We start from the raw sequence: 21602 nt of genomic DNA, 5'->3' as shown, positions 1-21602 counted from the left end.
ATGGTTCAGACAGGGTGGAGCTTTAGAAAAAAGAGAGTACATGGCATGGTTTTATATATCATCCTATGTAGTAGTAAAGATATTGTGATTATTATCTACATGTTTTGTGCCTTGAAGAGTGAGATGTTATCAATTCGGCAGAGAAAAGGATATTCCCTTGTATTCTTCTTTTTCATTTGCAAATTGACATGACTCACGAGCCCACCTTTCACCGACCACAAAAATTTCTCCATTTGGCTGATTTGTGGTTCGCGGCCTACCAAGGTACAATATTTCATTGTTTCCCATGGGCCCACCTGTTTCCATTTGCAGACCCAACAATATTTAGGTGGGTCCTGTTTGCTTCAAATAATCATATCTCTGCAGGTGAATTCTGTTATCTGTATACTTTCTGTTAATAATAAAAAAAGAAAAGAAAAGGTGTTTGATGGCTCATTTGGTTGTTTGTATTTGGAATGTGATAAATTCCAAATCTTAAATATATTCAAATTCTTAATTTTGTTTTACATCCTGCAACTAGAATGCCTTGTAAATATTGGTCATTATAATAAGCCCATCAAAGCACAACTTGGATAAAATTGAGGTAATTCCAAGCCTATGGTGGGCCATCATGTGGACCAATCACGATGCAGAAAAACTGAATTTTTCTACTTGTGGCAAGCAGAGGATCCAGATTCATTTTTCAATGCTAACTTCTAGTGCTGAACATGACTCCACTTTTTTTTTTTCAATAATTTTGCACTTGATTCATCAAACGATAAAACCAACAAAACCCCCAAAACAAAGCTGCTGAGCGTGACTATGTATAACATTTTCTAGTTTTCGTGTATGTGTTGTTGAACGGTTGGATCACAGTATGTATTTTATATAAATATTTATATGTTAGGCCAAAATGTGGGGTCGATCTCCCATGCCAATCACATGGCGACACGTGTTTCAAGCAGAGGATCTAGACTCATTTTTCAATGCTAACTTTGTGCTGAACATGACTACACTTTTTTTTTTTTTCAATAATTTTGCACTTAATTCATCAAAAGATAAAACCAACAAAACCCCCCAAACAAAGCTGCTGAGCATGACTTTGTATAACATTTTCTAGTTTTCGTGTATGTGCTGTTGAACGGTTGGATCACAGTATATATTTTATATAAATATTTATATATTAGGCCCAAATGCGGGGTCCATCTCCCAAGCCAATCACATGGCGACACGTGTTTCAGGCACATAGCTTAGTTGTTCAGCCTCCCAGATTAGCTTGGCTGTGACTTATCCTGCTCTGGATCATATTCCTCAAGTTGCCTGACTAATTCCTTGGCTGTTGGGGCAGATATGATAATTCGACGGGCAGCTGGCGCGATGAAACCTTCGTCAACAGCTTGATTGATAAACGATAACAAGGAATTATAATATCCATCCACGTTCAAGGGACCCACCGGTTTCTGGTGGATTCCGAGCTGCCCCCAAGTAATGACTTCCAGCAGTTCTTCAAGTGTCCCGTATCCACTGGGCAGAGCAATAAAAGCATCAGCTTGGCGAGCCATCTCAGCCTTTCGTAGGTGCATGTCAGATACAGCTCTCACTTCACCAACAATGTCGCCAGTTATAGCCCCATCAACCCCATGCTACCACCTCCGTTCACCAAATCAATCATCCTTTCCACCAATTCATTTCCCAACTGAATAGCAGCTTCTTGGTAACTGATTTTCTTGCCTGAGTTGCTTCTAGAGAAGACACAAATCCTCTTGAATTTGGGTTTCCTCTCTTCCATGATTTCCAAAGAATCTCTTTCCTTTCTCTATATATCCAACTGTCCTTCAACTAATCTATATATCCACAGGACTACACTTAGCTGACTCTGAGCCACACGTCGGATGAATTGTCAATCCATGGGAATGACTGAGGTTTTGAATGCTGGTGTTGGTGTTGGTGTTGAATGCTACCACTTTAAGATGCCTTTGGTTTTTAATGCTATCATTATAAGTTTATTCAGCTTATTCAAACCACATTAGAATCACCTCAATTTTGGCAATGTACACATTCATCTTTTTTTTTTTGGGAACTATTCAACCTTATGAAGTTGATTTCATGGTCCAGGTTTTGTCTTCCTTTTTCTCTATCCATGGTCCATGTACACTGGAGTAGACTTCTACAAGAAGTTGTGGAGTGTCCATTATTCAAAGGTGAGCTTTTATGCAAGTATTGAATTTGGATTCTTAGCATAAAAAATTAAGTGAGTATTTTGAGATAAATATGAGATTTTCACTACCTATTCGAATAAAAAATGAAAATTGGAATTCATATTTAAATAATTCTCATGGAAATCGTTGTTGCATCTCACAGCTTGACCTGCTTCTTCCACATGCATAAGCAAAATAAGAAGTGGAAGAACCATGCCACTTGATGCATTTTTTATTTTTTTTCGGTTACCAAGATCCATTGATTCTGAATTCATGTCATGGATTATCCAGGAGTTTAACATGCATCTTTTGTGTGTTTCATTTGGTTTAAGATGCGAAACTTGTTGTGTCTTTTCTTTTGTTCTATTTTTGAATCAAGTCCATGGGTGTTCACCTTGCTGGAATGCATTTAAATTGTAAATAAGCATCTCATTTGTGTTGATTAAATGTAATGGTAATTATATTCAATGATGTTTTTTCACATTTCATTTATTTCCAGATGCTTCTTTTTCTAAGTCTTTATATGGATTGCGAAGGAGGGAAGTGAAGATTTCACCGGGCAAAGATATTCCTAATGCCGACTCAGGTTATCGGCTTCGACTTTCTGGATTAGGAAGGTGTCAAAAAGTTCTCTCAGTTGAATTTCTGGTATAATCTTCCTTTGCTTTTAGCAACTTAAGTGTGGAACTCTTTTTAAGGATAGTCCGAGTTTATTCTCTTAGAAATGATGACATTGCCCTTATTTTCCTTCAATGCATACTATTTGACATGCTATTTGATTGAATATTTATAAATTTCTTGTGTGCTTTTCTGTCAAATCTGATATTTTTACATTGGTATGGGGGGCATCCTTTTATTCAGAAACTACAATTCATTGGGCAGGTTATGTGTGGTGAGGAATGAAAAATATCATATCATGATCTTCATTGAGTGTATTGGTGATTGGTCTTCTAGTCAAAATTCACATTCCCGACTGTCACACAATTTCACTGCCTTTGATTTCCAGGTAGTTTGATGGCATTCTTTAGTGGTTTTTTTTTTTTCCTTTCCTTGCTGGTTTCTGTATTCTTTAAGCTATTGAATAATGCTACTTCCCCTAAACATCTCTACTGTACACATGGCATTTGCATATGATGATCTGGACCCTTGATTTCATGGGCTACCACATCAATGGGTCTTACCCCAAAAAGCATGGCCATATGACTATGGTAACCATTCCAATTGGGGGGCCTGAAAGAATAAGCAATTAATGGCTATATCAACAGGGGAAAACTCATAACAATCAAATAGTTAGAGTTGTCAATTACTATGATGTTCAGTTTATAGCCACCTATCCAACTGGTGGCCATTTTGTTTCTTTTAGAAAACGTGAGGAATTTTGTTTCTTTTAACAAAGGGCAGACATTCCGATTAATGCTTGCTTCACTTCTTGAAATGGGTTATCAGGTATTGTCCCTTTGCATGTACTTGGGATCTTCTTCTTCTTCCTTTTTTTTTTTTTTTTTTTTTTTTCTCTCTTGTAAAGCAGCTATATAATTTCTTTGTGCGCCTTTTTAGGTGAGATTTGGTGTTCTGGAGGCTGGAGCCTTTGGTGTTTCTCAGTCTGGGAAACGAGCATTCATATGGGCAACTTCTCCACAAGAGACACTCCCAGAGTGGCCAGAGCCAATTCACGTCTTTGCAGGCCCAGGACTGAAAATCACATTACCAAGGGATGTACAGTATGCTGCCATCAGTAGTACAGGAGGGGCACCCTTCCGTGTAATAGCTGTAAGAGATACAATTGGAGATCTCCCACCTGTTGGAAATGGAGCATCTAAAACAAAGATGGATGTGAGTTTTCTGATGAAACTTTGTCCTCGGTTGTCTGCACAAAACAAATTTAGTTAAAACTTCTAGTGATGGAATACACTTTGAGATATCCTTTTGACCTTCATTTTACCGATGGTGTATTTTCATTGCTCTTACAATTGCTCCTTGTTTTTTGTTTGCAGTATGGAAATGATCCTGTGTCATGGTTCCAAAAGAAAATCCGAGGGAACATGTTGGTCTTGAGTGATCACATATCAAAAGAAAAGAATGAGTTGAACTACATCCGATGCCAAAGAATTCCAAAGCGCCCGGGTGCTGATTGGCATGACCTACCAGAAGAAAAGGTACTTACATCACTGATTCTAGTGCTACTAAAAATGATGGATTAAACTAATCAGCCAACAAAACACTCATTGACAGTACATGTTGGATTTGATAGCAGGTGCTTGCCAAAGCGCCCACGTGCATTGTCTTACAATGTCTACAAAATGCAGGTTAAACTGTCTACTGGTCAAATGGTGGATTTGATACCTCGGTGCTTGCCGAACACAGCCAATAGGCACAATCAGTGGAAGGGACTGTTTGGCCCTGATGTACCAAGTATGCATTATGATTGTTAGTTGTTACAACTTACCTGGATTGACAGGAGAGCATTGTGAAGCTAGGCTACTGATGTCAACTACAGCAGAAGCATTTCTACAAAGCTTTGGAGCATTATTAGGATATTCAGATCTCCTGCAACAACACAAAAGAAATGAATCAAAGGCAGGAAGCTATAGATAACTTAAGACTTAGTCTTGCAAACCCCTAACATAAACCTCAATTGTTCTATACCTCGACGTTTTATCCACACCACTGCTTTACCTCCTTAGCGTTCCTGCATCCAAACTCTTAATCAGATCTACGGCAAATATAGTTAAAACAACATAAACACTTGTGGGCAACCAACATAAGATGTTACTAAAAAGAAGTAATTTTCCATAAACACCACATGTGATTTTGAATGGGACATTTGACACTCATTGATAAGAATGTCACAACCATATTTCATCATTTCACGTTCATTTTAATTTTCCTAAGTTACCATCATTCGGTTGTTATGATTCTTATATATGGGCACCAAAAGAACTTGATTAATAAATTAGACTTTACTTTAGGCGCTTGGAGCGCATATGTACATTTCACCTGTCCACTTTAATTAACATGTTACTTGTATGGAGATCTGAACTTTCCATTAAGTCTTAATGGGCCACAATTTTGATCTTCTAGCCTGACAATAAGAGGCTGTTTTACAGCCTTGATAGACCATTGTATAAAACAAATGAATATCTATCCACCATACAAATTGACACTTGTCATATAGTCAGTTTGGATCTTGGAAGATGACCCAGTTTTAAAGGGTAAAGCTCCAACTTACCCCCATTGATGTATGGAGCAGACTTCTGATAAAATTCTTTTAAAAAAAAAAAAAGACATTATATGGATATTTGGTAATTCAATCGACCAATCTCGGTTGACCAATGGGTCTGGCATATATTTGATGATATGAAGGGTTTTTTTGTTTTTTTTTTTTTTTTTTAATAAAAAAAAAAAAATTTATGGTTTTGGTTCAATGGCCAGTGCAAGAGTGGTCAAAATGGTCTGGTCCATTTCAGTCCAAACTAAATAAATAAATTGCAAGGAATCTTCTACAGCAAAGAAGGAAAAAAATAAAAAATAAAAAATCACCAACTCAAGTGACCATGTAGTGTAATAAGCGGACCTACTCGAACCAGTTGGACCATCCGGTCCTGCCTGTGGTTTAAAGAAATTGATTTTTTTTTTTTTTTTTCTGGTCTGGCATGTCAGGTCCCCAGATGCATCACAAGTGAGGAGTAAGATGCTGTATGCAAGCTTCAAGGACAGGTTAAAGAGAGAGGTAAATGGATTTCAAGTCGAATTGAAAGCTACAGACCCCATCAAGATGAGCATTAATATATATCATCAAGGGCCAGGCTCTTCACCCTTCATCATTTTTTTTCTTTCTTTCTTTCTTTATTAAAAAATCCCAACCATCAACATCTTTCACTCAATTCTCTTCTTCTTCTTCTTCTTCTTTTGGCATTTTTTCTATTGATAATATATGTGATTCAATGTCTAGAATGGCAAATTCGTTTAGTTTAACGGTTTATGTTTCCCGGATGTAGCTGCAATGAGGTGATGGGCCTTTGTATTTTAGATATATATGGTGTGTTTTTTTTTTTTTTTTCTTTAAGATGATAGTGGTTTGATGGGTAACATTTTTTTTTTTTTTTTTTTTTTTTTTTTTAAATTATTGTCCTCGATTTAAGTGATCCATCTTTACAGTCATCAGACAAGGTTGGTTAATGGGCTTGGCAGTCCAGACTATTTATTAGATAGGCCACCTTTTTGATGCGCCATAGGCCAAAAATCTTTTGGAGAGAGCTATCTTTTAACTACTTTTCGGTCATTGTAACACTTTGTAAATGTAGATATGGTACAGATGAGTTTGAATTTCGTGCATTATGGAGTTTATATGCAAAGCAGGTGGTCATTTATTTCACCATGCTTACTCTTAAAAAATAACTACAAGAAAACCTTGCTGTAAAAGCTTTAGATTATCAGGTACAACAATATCCAAAAGGCTGTGGATTATAGGTAACCATAGGTTCTATTGCTATGGATCAAATCCGTATCTATAGCTTTAAAAGCTATGGCTATGGTACCAATGGCTACGGAGGTACTACAGACTTACAATTTAGGGGCGTCCTGCAAAACCGCCGGTAAAACTTTTACCAACGGAGCCTTTACTGGCACTTGCCTGACCGCCGATAAAACCTTTACCAGTGGTTTTTTGGACCTTCACCAGCAGTTTTGACTGCCAGGAAAGGCTAACTTTGTTGTAGTGTAGCCGACGCTCAATCAAAGGAAACAATATTTATTTTCTTTAACCAAAAATTGGTACAGTAGCCCACCTTTCTGCAACCTAAGCCTCTGATAGAAATGGGATAGACCATGCCTAGTATGTCCATGCCAGATAATCTTAGCCATCTGATGAAATGGGCAATTACAACCAGTTGTCCACAGCTAACAGTGGCCGAATTGGATTTGGATTATCTGATGGGTGATTTCTGGGATCATACATAAAATATGGTGAAACTTTATGAACAATTGGGATCATGAAAAAGTGGATCCCACATATACGGTGGCACCCACATTGGATGGGAAACAGACAATTTAAAGTAGATATCCTCATCTGAACAATGAGATCTGTTGACTTCTTTCTATCACATGGAGATGGTTGTACATATTTTCTCTTTAACCATCCATTTGCAAACCATTTATCGAAAAGATAGTATTATCCAAAGGGAAATTCGTGTAGAACTGTGCATCCATGGCTATGCTTACTAGATGCATGGTCTGGATCAATGAAAGGTAAGGCACACCTGTACAGTGCTGGTTCGAATGAAAAAACCATCGATTTGGAATTCCTCCTACTAACATAAGGAAATGCAATAGAAGTATAGAACAAGCAAGCCTTCCAAATTGAGCGCATATATAAATGTATGCATTGTGTTAACAATTTGCAATAACATCTACAAACGCACCAATTTTTGTGCTTAGAGTTTTCTTTTTTCCTTTTTCCTTTTTTTTTTTTTTTGAAGAATATTTGCTCAAAGTTGTTTAGCACATCAAAATTTTAATATCAGTTCATTCATCACAATTAGCTTCTCATTATAACAAAATTTGTGTTTTTCATGAAGTCAAACAGAAAATGAGAAGAACTTGACAAGAATTTGCCTTCTGAAGGATGCTCAAATCCTGAATCTACAATGGCTCGAAGAAGCTCTGGCTTTAGAAGGAAATCTTTGAATCCTGCGCGATGAATTCCAAAGTAGCCCCTGCATAACAGAGGAAACAAAGAATAAAGACATGGAGAATGCTATCAAAAGCAATCTCAAGACAGAAAGCTCAATCAATAGCAAGCATCTAACTCCGCATAAAACTTGAAATTTCGGTGAAGGAAAAATAAAATAAAATCTGATGACTCAATATCTGAAAACAGGGAAGCATAAAACCTATACCAAACTGAGGCCAACATTCCTAAACCTGATGACCCAACTCAAAATCTCATCAGGTCAACTAAGTCAGCTCGCTGACTTGATGAACCCAAAGACATACACTAAAGGAATAACAGCCACTGACAGTTTGTAAAATATACAAAATATACAAAGGAAGAGAATAAAAAACAAGAAAAAAATATAAAAAATATACAATCCAAAATGCAGAAGCCCAAAATGAGCATGAGAAAATGTACAAAGGAAGAGAATAGAAAACAAGAAAAAAGTGCAGATTGATCAAAACAACAAACAGTTTGTAAAATACACAATTCATAAGCACCTAATTAGAATTAAAGTCGCAGGATAAGCGAAGCATCCCGAAAATATAAACATACCATCAGCCATGCTGACGTAGGACAGCCCTAATTATGATGCATGCTCATGGAAATAATTAAACAGCGGAAATAAAAGGAATAAATGATCTAAAATTCTAACAATAATCATCATAACTGAGAAAATCATAAAGGAAACATGCAATGGAGCGGGCCATCACTACAACCATGGAGTATGGAATTCAATTACTACTTAGGTTGGATCCGGCGAGGGATGAGACCTCCCGATCTTGCATGGTCACACCCAATCGATCAATGAAGATCACTAGTTCGAAGAACCAAGAAGTTTCTCGGATTAGGGATTTGGGAATTTGGGGATTTAGGGTTTAGATCGGTTCTCAAGATTTTGATCGAAGAGGACTTAGCCAAAACAAAAAAAAATAGAAGAAAGAAAGTTATTACCTTGAGGAAGTTGGAGGGGCACAAGAAGAAATTAGAAGAAGAAGATCAAGGGGAGAGAAGAAGCACCATTAGAGAGAAGAGAGGAAGGAGGCAACCAAAGGGTTTGCTTTTCATTCATCAATAGTTGAAATTCGTGTTTAGGGCTTTACCCCACTTAAATAAGCAAATAAAGACATAAAATTACTAAAATACCCCTAGAATAAGCAAATAAAGATATAAGATTACTAAAAGACCCCTAACTAAGTCAAAAATTGCACAAATAACATAAGTATGGGAAATTTTGTGCGCTCGGTCTTCTTTCTCCAATCTTCCTTCACATGTGTCTTCCCTAAGTGGGGTCTTCTATATGTCCAATCACATGTGAAAGGTCTTCAGCTCCTCAATATTCGCCTATCCACAAGGACGGCACTTGTGGTTGGCGCTTTCTTCGTTGGTACACCTTGAATGCACCTGTGTCCGCATCAATTCCCCTCGGGTGAGAAAAACTCGACTCCGACGAGTTGAAACTTTTGTAGCGCTCGAGTAGATCTGGATCAATACCTTGCAATGCGTCGCCCGACAGCCACGTAGATTCAGACGATGGTTTGTTTTTCCACCTGACAAGATACCTTTGGAAACCCCCATCTCTCGTGGATACTATCTCGTCATCCAAGATTTTCTCAATTGCTTCTTTATGGGTAATGGGTGAAGGAGGTGGTGGAAGGGGTTGGGTAGCAAACTCAGAAAAAGGCCATGAAAGGGACGATGTATCAATAATGGGAGTATGGGCACGGACTAGATCTTCCACATTAAAAGTTGGATTAATGCTCATTTCAGGTGGAAGGTCAACCCGATACGCGTTGGACCCAACCTTTTGTAATATCTTGAATGGTCCAGCACTACGCGCTTGTAATTTCTTTGCAGATCCTTGAGAGAATCGCTCTGGCCTTATTCGCACCATTACATAGTCTCCTTCTTGAAATTCTTGCACTTTACGATGAGAATCAGCTGAAACTTTATAATCATTATTGCTCTTATTTAACCGCTGTCTATGTATGCAAATCATGAATATGGCGTGCGAATGCATCGGCTGACTCAGAAGACCTTTGGGTAACAGACATAGGTAAGAGATCTATGGGCATTCTAGGTTTATAACCACTTACAATTTCAAAAGGACTCAACCCTGTAGATCTATTAACTGACCCATTATAAGCAAGTTCAGCAGTTGGTAAAATTAGGTCCCAAGTCTTAACATGTTCACCCACTAGACAACGTAGAAGATTTCCAAGGCTACGGTTTACCACTTCAGTTTGACCATCTGTTTGTGGGTGGTAAGCAGTAGAAAATTGCAAACGAGTTCCCATAATGTGCCACGGTGTCTTCCAAAAATAGCTAGTAAATCGAACATCACGATCAGACACTATGGTTTTAGGTAACCCATGGAGACGCACCACACCATCAAAAAAGATACGAGCAACATGAGACGCATCTGACGTCTTCGAACATGGGAGGAAATGCGTCATTTTAGAAAAACGGTCCACAACGACAAAAACGGAATCGTGCTTTTTTATAGTCTTGGGAAGCCCGAGCACGAAGTCCATACTAATGTCCTGCCACGGAGCATGTGGCACTGGCAATGGCGTGTACAGTATTTTGCTTTCTTTGCTTTGCCAGCTGACATGTTCGACACTGCCCTAAAACTTTGGCTACGTCTCGCTTGAGGCTTGGCCAATAGAAACGATCTTCCACGAGGGCAATGGTCTTATCACGACCAAAATGGCCAGCTATCCCTCCTGAATGAAGCTCCCAGATGAGGAATTCACGAAGGGACATACGGGGAATACAAAGTCTGTCTCCCTTGAAAAGAAAGCCATCTTTAAGAACATATTCACCCATAATATGCTGGTCACTAGAGAATGACGCGTAAGTACCCCCAAAATCAGGACATATGGGGTATTCATCTTTCAGTTGCTCAAATCCGACTACCTCTACACTCAAGGAGTTGAGCAACGCCACTCTCCTACTAAAGGCATCCGCTGGTTTGTTTTCAACCCCGGCCTTGTGTTTCAAAACAAACGAATATTCCTGAAGAAACGCTACCCACTTGGCATGCCTTGGGTTGAGTTTCTTCTGAGAATGCAAATATCTCAAAGCCTCATAGTCAGAAAACAAAACGAATTCTTGCGGTAGGAGGTAGTGTCGCCAATGTCTCAGGGATTGCACTACCGCATAAAATTCTTTATCGTAAGTGGAGTATTTTTGTTTTGCCTCATTCAGTTTCTCACTGAAATAGGCCACTAGGTGTCCTTCTTGACTCAACACTCCACCTATACCGACACCAGACGCATCACACGCTACTACAAAGACTGTAGAAAAGTCAGGTAGACGCATGACAGGAGCTTCCACCATCTTGCCCTTAATTTCTTTAAAAGCCTTGACGGCGGCTTTAGACCACACGAACTCTCCCTTTTTCATGCACTCAGTAATGGGAGCCATGATCGTGCTAAAACTCCTAATGAACCGACGATAAAAAGTTGCTAGGCCGTGAAAACTTCGCACCTCATGAATGTTCCTTGGTTCTGGCCACTCAACTATGGCCCTGACTTTTTCAGGGTCTGCTTGCATCCCTTCAGATGACACTATAAATCCTAAGAACACAACTTGGTTAGACATGAATGCACATTTCTTAAGATTAGCGTACAACTTTTCCTTCCTAAGGACACTACAGACCTTCTTTAAATGTTCAAGGTGTGATTCCTTAGTGGTACTATAAATAAGAATATCGTCAAAGTACACCACTAGGAATTTTTCCATGAACGGCCTCAAAGCTTGGGTCATCACCCGCATGAAAGTACTGGGTGCGTTAGTCAAGCCGAAGGGCATGACCAACCACTCATACAACCCATCTTTCGTCTTAAACGCCGTCTTCCACTCATCTCCTGGGCGTATACGAATTTGGTGATATCCACTCTTGAGGTCTATCTTAGAGAATATAGTGGACCTGGCCATCATGTCAAGCATATCATCAAGTCTAGGTATAGGGAACCTATACTTGACAGTAATTTTGTTTATGGCACGGCTATCCACACACATGTGCCACGTGCCGTCTTTCTTTGGCGTCAACAATGCAGGCACGGCACACGGGCTCATACTCTCTTGGATGAAACCCTTTTGCAGAAGCTCATCAACTTGCTTCTTCAACTCTGCATGCGCTGCAGGGTTCATCCTGTAGTGAGGAAGGTTCGGTAGAGTAGACCCTGGGACAAGATCAATGGCATGTTGTATGTCCCTCATAGGTGGCAACTCATTCGGTAAGTCTTCAGGAAATACATCATTGTATTCCTTCAGGACCGAGGTCACCTCACAGGGCAACTCTGATGGAACCTCAGGTGTAATTTCTCTAGCCACAAGGGCATACACCATAGAATCCTCCTTAGCCTCTTTTTCAAACTCTCTTGCGCTGATTATATGTAAAGACTTAGGTTTGGATTTCTCCATTTCTCTAGGCTCACTTGCCTTCTCATCCTTCTTCTTCCCTAGTGTATTCTCAGGTGGCATGGGATTAAGTTTGATCTTTTTACCATTATACATAAAAGTACACGCATTCGAACGGCCAAAGATCGTGACATCATTATCGAATAGCCACGGTCTACCTAGGATAACATGTCCCACATCCATAGGTAAAACATCACACCACAGGGACTCTTTGTATGACCCAAACTCGATGGGGACTAGACATTGCTGGGTGACAGGTAGGGATGTCTTGTCAACCCAAGAAACTTTATACGGGTCTGGATGAGGTGTGGATTTCAGTTTTAAACGATCTAAGGTGCTAGTGGAAATCACATTCTGACAACTTCCACTGTCCACTATCACCTTACAATTCTTTTCACCACACTTGGCAATAGTGTAGAAGATAGTGCTTCGACGCCAGTCAACACTACTTCTAGACTGAGCTAACACACGCCTGACTACTGCAAGCGTTGCTTCTCCATCCACTTCTTCTTCATCAGTGAGTCCTCCTTCAGGGTGATACTCTTCAACCTCATAATCACCCTGATCATCTCCACCCTCGTGAGACTCGCCTATAACTAAGGCTCTCCCACGGTTCTTCGTAGGACACTGATTAGACATGTGGCCAAGGTTGCCACACTCATAGCACCTCACTTGGCTCATGTTACTAGGACCGGCACCAAGAACCCCTTTGCCCTTGTCCTCCCTAGGCTTAGGCGGAATGGTCGCCTGTGCCCTAGGTTGATTACCAATATTAGGTCTAGTTCCTTGGGAACTAGATCTAGCATTGGAGTCTCGGGACTCAAAACGACGAAAGACAGGAGCCTTCAGATACTGCTCTAACTCCTGCACGACTTGATATGCTTCATCTAAGTCCGTTAAGGGCCGAGTGATAAGCTCGCGCTGAAGATCTGCACAAAGGCCCGTCTTAAAACGCGAGAGCGTTACTAGAGGGTCTTCTCGGATATCACATCGCATCACATACTCTTCAAATTTAGCGATGTAGTCAGCGGCAGACATTGACCCTTGGCGTAAGGATTGCCATTGGTCAAGGAGCTTCTGACGGTATGAGAGAGGAAGGTACTTTTCCTTCAACTTCTCTTTCATCTCATACCAATGTGTGATAGGGGCTCTACCAACTCTCTCTACCCTACGCTCGGTGTTGGTCCAGAAGAGCTTGGCTTGACCCACAAGCTTCATCTTAGCAAACCGCATTTGACGGTTTTCTGACATGTCATACCACTCAAAGTAGTGGTCCATGTCAGCAACCCAGTCAAGGAATGCCTTGGGATCCAAGCGTCCATCAAAACTTGGAGCCTCAACTCTCACACTCTTCATCGCACGCTCATCTGGATCATAACGGTCTTGATGACCACATGTGGCTCGTGCCTCTCGCACCACACCACGACCGTTACCACGATCTCTATCCTCACTACCACCACGTGTGGCAGCACGTTCTTCAATGATTCCTTCCACTTGGGAGTGCGCATCTTCCCCTACAGCGGGGTTTTCCTTTTGGGACGCCTCTAATTGCTCCACCTTAGTCATGGTGGTGGTAATTTGGTTCTCAAGGCGGGCAAACTCACGCCTTTGACTCGCTTCTAGGGCGGTTATCTTTTGTATCAATTGAGCAAGTTGCTCAGATAACTGCTCATTATTCATGGTAGGTTGAAGTCCGAAACCTCTACCTCTTCTCGTGGGCATACAATGAAGACTTGAACCAAACTCTACCTAACTAGACTACTAGGTGTTATGACTTTCAAGATGAATGCGATGAATGCAAAACTACTATGAACTGACACAATTAAGTTGAAACAGGAAACAACTCAAATCTGAAAATTTTCCAGATTAGAAACTTTCTAAAATTGAAAAGTTTCTAAAATTGAAAACTTTCTAAACCTAGAACTTTCCTAAGTTAAATCTAAAAATCAAAACCCTAATTTGATAACTCGATCTAGACAAAAACCATGCAAGCCTAGGCTTTGATACCAAATTTGACGTAGGACAGCCCTAATTATGATGCATGCTCATGGAAATAATTAAACAGCGGAAATAAAAGGAATAAATGATCTAAAATTCTAACAATAATCATCATAACTGAGAAAATCATAAAGGAAACATGCAATGGAGCGGGCCATCACTACAACCATGGAGTATGGAATTCAATTACTACTTAGGTTGGATCCGGCGAGGGATGAGACCTCCCGATCTTGCATGGTCACACCCAATCGATCAATGAAGATCACTAGTTCGAAGAACCAAGAAGTTTCTCGGATTAGGGATTTGGGAATTTGGGGATTTAGGGTTTAGATCGGTTCTCAAGATTTTGATCGAAGAGGACTTAGCCAAAACAAAAAAAAATAGAAGAAAGAAAGTTATTACCTTGAGGAAGTTGGAGGGGCACAAGAAGAAATTAGAAGAAGAAGATCAAGGGGAGAGAAGAAGCACCATTAGAGAGAAGAGAGGAAGGAGGCAACCAAAGGGTTTGCTTTTCATTCATCAATAGTTGAAATTCGTGTTTAGGGCTTTACCCCACTTAAATAAGCAAATAAAGACATAAAATTACTAAAATACCCCTAGAATAAGCAAATAAAGATATAAGATTACTAAAAGACCCCTAACTAAGTCAAAAATTGCACAAATAACATAAGTATGGGAAATTTTGTGCGCTCGGTCTTCTTTCTCCAATCTTCCTTCACATGTGTCTTCCCTAAGTGGGGTCTTCTATATGTCCAATCACATGTGAAAGGTCTTCAGCTCCTCAATATTCGCCTATCCACAAGGACGGCACTTGTGGTTGGCGCTTTCTTCGTTGGTACACCTTGAATGCACCTGTGTCCGCATCACATGCTCTATATTTTATAGATAGCCACTTGCCTCCAAACATGTGGTTTGCATTTTAGCTCCAAATATGATACACATTCACCTCAAGAAGAGAAGATATTCCTTGATTCTCAAATTCCAAGTAGAGAAACAGGAGAAAATCGATCAAAATTGAAAAGATGAAACACAATGACAGTTCATCATATAAAATTGCAGGAAAAATGAAAAGAAGAAAATTCTAAAATCGATTCAACTATAGAGAGATGATGAAAATACCTGGAATCACGAGAACGAGATAAAAAAAATCCACTTCTACTGTATCTTTTACCTAAAGCAGAGAAAAAAATCAGCTTCAAGTCAATGAGTCTATATCCAACTGCAGCAGCCACTCGGGTTGGAAAGACGATTTGCCTCCAGAAAAATATAATGAATACAATATTATTAACTGGGACTTGATTTAATTAATCACGAACATGAATTTTAACAACCTTACATGATTGATTTCCACATTTTCAAATAGATCTATGGCCTAATTTAGAAGAAATAATTGCCTTACCTGATTTAGTAAATAAGCAACTAGGATTGCTGGAGAATCCCCTCAATTGCAGGAAGAAAAGAGGGCCTCTTCCTCTCGTTCTCAAGCTTGTACATCTCTGATTCAACGTATTTGTTCTTGTACGACAAGGTCCACTTTCCTTGATTGTCATTCTTAAAGTATACGACATGGAGCATTCCTTCTCCTGCAATCCATGTATCACTTGGATCTTCCCAAGATCGAAACTGATGATTTTAAAGATCCAAAGAGGGGATTTGGGCCTGCAATTTATATTAAACCCAAGTCGCAATTAGCATTAGAATTAAGAGGAATTAGGGAATGTGATTATGCTAATGAGATTTTTTTTAAAATGGATCCCAATTGCTTGCTATTAAACCTAAACTAATCTTCATGCTTGTTGGATAGAAAATGATGTGGGATCTCTGCACTTATTCATTCCTTTTCCCAATTGCTTGTTGAATGTTTGTATGTCATTCAAGATGAATGACTAAAAGCCTTCATCCATAGCTTTTGACAATACACTCTTTGTCAAAGGGCAATCATTGTCATATTTTTCTCTCTTTTTTCTTATTTTTTCATATTAAAAGGCAAAAAAAGAAAAGAAAAAAAGAAGAAGAAAAGATTTTCAATACGGAAAATGGCGTATGTACATTATCATAACCAACACATTTTCATGAAGAACATTAGATAAATTAGGGAATATAGTAATTACACAATATATTTACAAAGATCTAACTGAATTGTGACGAAGATGATTGGGCCTAATGGTAGGCCATGCATATTACTTGTGTTGAAGAGGTAGGAGTATGAATTCCTTCAACCTCAATCTCTAAAACTCTTCTTTTCAGAAAACCGTTTGCTTTTAGAAGTGCATCTACAAACATGAACTCCATTGCCTGAAGATGAATATCATCAGTTAGTAGGTTTAAAACTTTAAATAGATTGAGCAACAGATTACAGCAGCACAGTTTGACAAAGTTGTACTAATATGAATATTTTCAATTAGAAAATAATTACTGTGGGAACAATGATGTAGGAATTCTATATACCTTAACTTTGGCATGCGTATATACTGTTCGATAGAGATCAGCCCGGGTGGTAAACAGTTTGTGGACTGTAAGATCTGGGCAATTTATTCAGACATAAGAAGAAGAAAAACACAAATAAGAAGTAACCATGCAAAACTTAACGTATCAATAAAATACTAACACTACTTGGCATGAGAGCATATTTCATCATCTATCACCCGCATGCATTCCATTAACCTGCAAGCAACAAAATGAAATTAAAAATTATAATGGACATACATTTTGCATAACCAATCCATAGAAACAAAGAGGTGATCTGAAATTTGAAAGTTCTCAAGACATACCTTTGAAATTCAAAATTGCAACCAAGGCCACAAGTTCGGCAATCTCGTTTAATATAGTCAAACCTGTAAATTAATGATTTCCTTGATCAAAACTAATATCATAAGTTTCAGGATAAGGAACCAATTATAAAATGACATATGGCAAGAAACAAAATCTGATAGTGAAATACACCTTACTTGTCAACATCTATTCCAGTTCGACCATTTGCAACAATATCATACAAGAAACACTTCTCTTTTGTGTCCTTCATTTCAATTGATGAACAAAAAAAGAATGCCAGTGAGGCTCAAGTGTTTGATAAATTTTGGTAATAAACTTGAAAGTATAGATAATAGGGTGCTGGAAGAAGAGAATAAGATGCTAAAAGAAATTACAAATCAAAACATAAAGGAAAAAAGAAATATTACACAAAATCATGAGAAGAGATAAAATGACTTACATTGCCCACTGAGATATCATGGCTGGCAAGTATCATTTCCTGGTTGAAATATAATAAGTCATGGCAACAATGAAACAAGTAGTGCCGTAATATGTTATGGCAACAATGAAACAACTAGTGCTGTAATATGTTGTGGCAACAAACATAATGCACATTCTTGCTTCATCATTTCAAAGGGCACACAAGAAGCAACTTAATGGTCCATACAAGTGGATACAAAAAGATGGCAAAGATGAGAAGAAAATCGACTATGACACTAGAATCCAATACTAATTACATAATATTCTTCTTCATCAAAACAAGTTGCATTCCACTCAATATCCTTGCAAGAAGTGCTAGTATATCACAGATTTCAGCAAGCTTTCGAATCTATATTTCAATTTGCAACTCGTTCCTAAGTAAACTTCACTCAACTTGGCTCAGTCAACTCAATTTTAGTCCATCTCAAACAAGTCAAAGCCCAAATCAGGTTGCAACTATTGATCAAAATATTGGTGATATTATTCAATATTATCAGTAGCTCCATGGTGACGATATCAAAACTGCCAGAAAATACATTTTTCCCACATATCAGCGATATTATCAAGCGTATCGCCAATATATTGGTATCGTCATTTTATCGTCCATATCACTAGTTTATTTATCCCTTGTGTCAGAAATACAGTCAATATACACTTAAGATAAGTATGATGACAGCCTGCAATCCACTTGCCATCTCGATGCAGTATGACGGAAATGGCGAGTGAGAATAGATTAAACCTTGCTAGATCTTTCTGAAGTAGGAAAACTTAGCCATTCCCGGTAAGAAAGTTACCTGTAAGTTGAAAAATACCAATTTCAACTCAATATATCATATAAACAGTACGTATTGTAGTAGAATCAAGTAATGAGGCAACAATAACTCTTCTAGTGATGGGAATGATTTCCTAGATTTATTTTTTTTAGGAACATAGAAGAAATAGTTGGCAGGTATTGGCAGGTACCTGGGCCAACAATCTTCCTTCTGCATTATACACGTCATTTATTTCCCACTCAAGAGACCAGATTGTTTTCAACGCCTTGAAAGCGCATTCGGTTGTATCATCCGTTATTCTACGGATGCCTTTAGCAATTCTTTCTTCAGATAAAAGGGCAAATGCTTTATACATGCATAATTCCAAAAATCAGGTGGCTTGACTTGAAACTCGGCCAATTTGACTCTACTTGATCCTGTGCCAACTTGACTCGGCATAATTCCAAAGGGGCAAATGCTTGGGACTTGATCAACTCGGCTAGAAAACTCAGAAACACAATTTAATAGAATTTTTTTCATAAACAGCCACATTATTTCAACAATCAATTTCCATAAACAACTAAGTTTCTAGAGAGAAACATAATTACTAAATTGCATGCTCAATGAACACGGTATTAGACCATTGAGGATTTTCATCGAAAATTTGGAAGGAGGTCATTTCCAATAAAGAAGAAACCCACGATATCCTCAATCAACATGGTAAGAGACTATAACGGATTTGCATCAAATACTTGGTGGGAAGTCAACAAACCTCAGGTTCCAACACCTGCGCGGAAAATGCCCCTCAGTCCCGAAAAATCCTTAGTGGCTCACGTTTCAACTGAACAAATCAATGGTTAGGCAGATCCTCCCTGCGTGATTATTAGCCCCCATTCAAATTAACATTGATGGGATGAACAACAAATTTCAAGCATCCAAACAGACCCAAACCCCATTCATTCATCGAAAATTCACATTACCTAAAGTTTTTTTTAAAAAAAAATACAGACAAAGGTGCCGTAAAAATGCCCCACCTCCACGCATACATGCATTTCCAAAAAAAAAAACAAACAAACAAAGAGAGAGAGAGAGAGAGAGAGAGAGAGAGAGAGAGAGAGAGAGAGAGAGAGAGATGTTAGATCTGTATTACGGAATTGATGTATCATCTCTGCATCAATAATGGAGATTCAATCCCATAACCTAAAAGCGTACCTGACTGGGAAGACATTCCCAATCCCTTGATATTGCCGACAGGAATCTGGATCTTCCGCACCTCTCACCTTTCAGGAGAACCTCTTAATGGGACTAGGGTTTTCTCACTTGTGTTGATGAGGGGATCAAGGCATTCAATTATAGGAAATAGGGCTAAAAGCGTACCTATCACACTTCTTACCTCTAGGGTCTCCACACCATAGGTTTCTATATCCGGCTTAATAACCCTATACAGGGACCATGGTTCAAGTGTCCTGCCCCAAGCCTATTTAGAATGATCACAACTATAGTAGGGCCCACTAAATCGCTCAATCTGAATAATCCAATGGTCGAATCTAAAATAATGATTATGTGTGGCCCACCTGATGAAGTCTTGCATTCTCTTATTATTTGCAATGAACAATTTTATAAAACGCATTTTCTTTTGAAAGTTCCTAATGGGTGCCCTAGCCCCATACAATTAGAGCCACAACTGCTATCAGTAATGCCGGATTGCACATAATTTGCACTGGTTTCAGAAAAAGAGAAGGACGTTGCTACGTTGAATCTCTAGACCCACTGAGCTTCACTGTGGGGCTATGCATGTGTCTCACAATCCATTCATTTCTTGGGAACATTTTAAGGTATAAGTACATTTTAAGCTACCCCGGTGGCATTATCCAATCGACCAGGTCAACTCATCTGGAAGCTTGACTCGTCGGGAAGGTTCACTCTTAAATCAGCCTGGAACTCAGTAAGAGAGCACCGGTTGAAAGTCCCCTGGTCAAAGTGGCTTTGGGATAAACTTCTCCCCCCGAAAATCTCAATGTTTATATGGAAATCAGTCCACAGAGCTGTCCTAGTTGATTTAGCTGTGCAGAGGTTTGGCGTCAACATGGTATCCAGGTGTGAATGCTGTCGATATCCTGACCCTAATTTAGTGCCATCTCCTCATCCTACTCAGATTGGCGGTCAGCAACAAGGAGCCTCTGCTATCTAATCAGGGGGTGCGGTGGAATCTTTCGATCATCTATTCAGTCAGGGGGCTATTGCTGACAGCGTTTGGAAGCATTTCCACCTCCTCTTTGGTATTCAGTATATCCCTCATCTTCCAACCCTTCCTCGCATAAAGCAATGGTATACAGCAGCCTCCCGATCTTCCATCCTTTCCGGTCTCCTCCCCAGCTTTATCATGTGGGAAATTTGGCTTAGTAGGAATTCCCCTAGGTTTGAAGGCCACAAAATGTCTACATCGTCTATCATATCCAAGGTTTCCAGCTGGTTGAAAGAAGTAGGGGATTCAATTCACGAGGATGTCAGCCCTTCCTTATCAGCCATCATCTTCAACCAGTCCTTGAATATCAAAGCGCCGCCCGCCCACCCCCCACCCCCCCAGAGGTAACCCTTCTCTTGTTAGATGGCTCAAGCCTCCTGTCGGTTGGCTAAAACTAAATGTAGATGGCTCGTCAAGAAACAATCCTGGTGAAGGCGGTGGAGGAGGAGTCTGCCGTGACCACTCTGGCAAAATGGTTTTTGCATTCTGCAGGCAATATGGGACAGTCTCAAATACAGTGGCGGAAGCTCAAGCCACGATCGATGGCCTAGACATTTGCTCAAATCTGGGTTTAGTTAATGTCATTGTAGAGTCTAACTCAAAAGTTTCCATTCAGGCGGCAGGGGATCCCCGTTCAGCTTAACACTGGTCTTGGTTCGCTGAGAAGTCCTTAGTTCTTTTTGTATACGGCTGCTTCTTTTCCTCTGCTGCTAGTTAGTTTTCTGTTATGTTCAGCTTTTTTTTTTTTATTTAAGTGGGGTGACACGGTAGGAGAGGCCAATGCTTTTTATTTGGATCCTCCCGAATGCATGTAATTGTCTCAGTTCAATGATATTCTTGTGGCAGGAGGCCACTTTCTTTTTTTTTTCTTTTTCTTTTTTTAAAAAAAAAAAAAAATCCAAAAATGCAACATATCTAAATCTCAAGTGAACCACGCTGCAGGATCTTCATGCTCACCCTTAAAAGGATATTGAGGGCCACTGGAATGTTTCTTTGCCCTCAAACCATTGATAATGGTTAAAAACACGTGAATGAAATGGCAACACAAATATCAGCTC

At 39.3% G+C, this 21602-nt stretch overlaps 2 protein-coding genes, 1 long non-coding RNA gene and 1 pseudogene across 9 annotated transcripts in view; 2 read left to right on the top strand and 2 right to left on the bottom strand.

Moving 5' to 3' along the window:
• Positions 1–21602, top strand: part of LOC131254791 (uncharacterized) — a 107010-nt gene that overhangs the window by 11573 nt on the left and 73835 nt on the right. For 2 of the 5 annotated variants that reach the window (XR_009175878.1, XR_009175877.1), the window contains exon 3: positions 2677–2825. Coding sequence is in view for 2 of the 5 variants with exons in the window: in XM_058255511.1 (XP_058111494.1) it covers positions 2677–2724 (48 nt within the window). In the remaining 3 variants the exon portion in view is untranslated. Of the gene's footprint in view, positions 1–117; positions 265–2676; positions 3017–21602 lie in introns of those variants that run through there. The other 3 variants (XR_009175879.1, XM_058255512.1, XM_058255511.1) reach the window with 3 other exon arrangements.
• Positions 1055–1771, bottom strand: LOC131254792 (cytokinin riboside 5'-monophosphate phosphoribohydrolase LOG7-like; annotated as a pseudogene).
• On the top strand, positions 3433–6520 carry LOC131254790 (DNA (cytosine-5)-methyltransferase 1B-like). Of its 3 annotated transcripts, none has more exons than XM_058255508.1 (4): positions 3433–3623; positions 3735–4010; positions 4172–4333; positions 5838–6520. In XM_058255508.1, exons 1-4 carry the CDS (start codon positions 3591–3593, stop codon positions 5865–5867), a joined length of 501 nt encoding a protein of 166 aa, XP_058111491.1. In that variant the 5' UTR covers positions 3433–3590; the 3' UTR covers positions 5868–6520. The 3 variants fall into 3 exon arrangements, with proteins under 3 accessions (XP_058111491.1, XP_058111489.1, XP_058111490.1); XM_058255506.1 differs by lacking the exon at positions 5838–6520 and adding an exon at positions 4484–4785; XM_058255507.1 differs by lacking the exon at positions 5838–6520 and adding an exon at positions 4432–4568.
• LOC131254793 (uncharacterized) lies at positions 16490–17591 on the bottom strand. Its single transcript, XR_009175880.1, has 6 exons — positions 17528–17591; positions 17265–17332; positions 17088–17150; positions 16925–16980; positions 16765–16838; positions 16490–16611 (listed from the first exon to the last, which is right to left on the bottom strand). It is a non-coding gene; the product is annotated as an uncharacterized LOC131254793 (long non-coding RNA).

Source organism: Magnolia sinica, chromosome 9 (assembly GCF_029962835.1).
Source record: "Magnolia sinica isolate HGM2019 chromosome 9, MsV1, whole genome shotgun sequence".
Taxonomy (NCBI): domain Eukaryota; kingdom Viridiplantae; phylum Streptophyta; class Magnoliopsida; order Magnoliales; family Magnoliaceae; genus Magnolia; species Magnolia sinica.
This window is presented reverse-complemented; position numbering and strand designations above follow the sequence as displayed.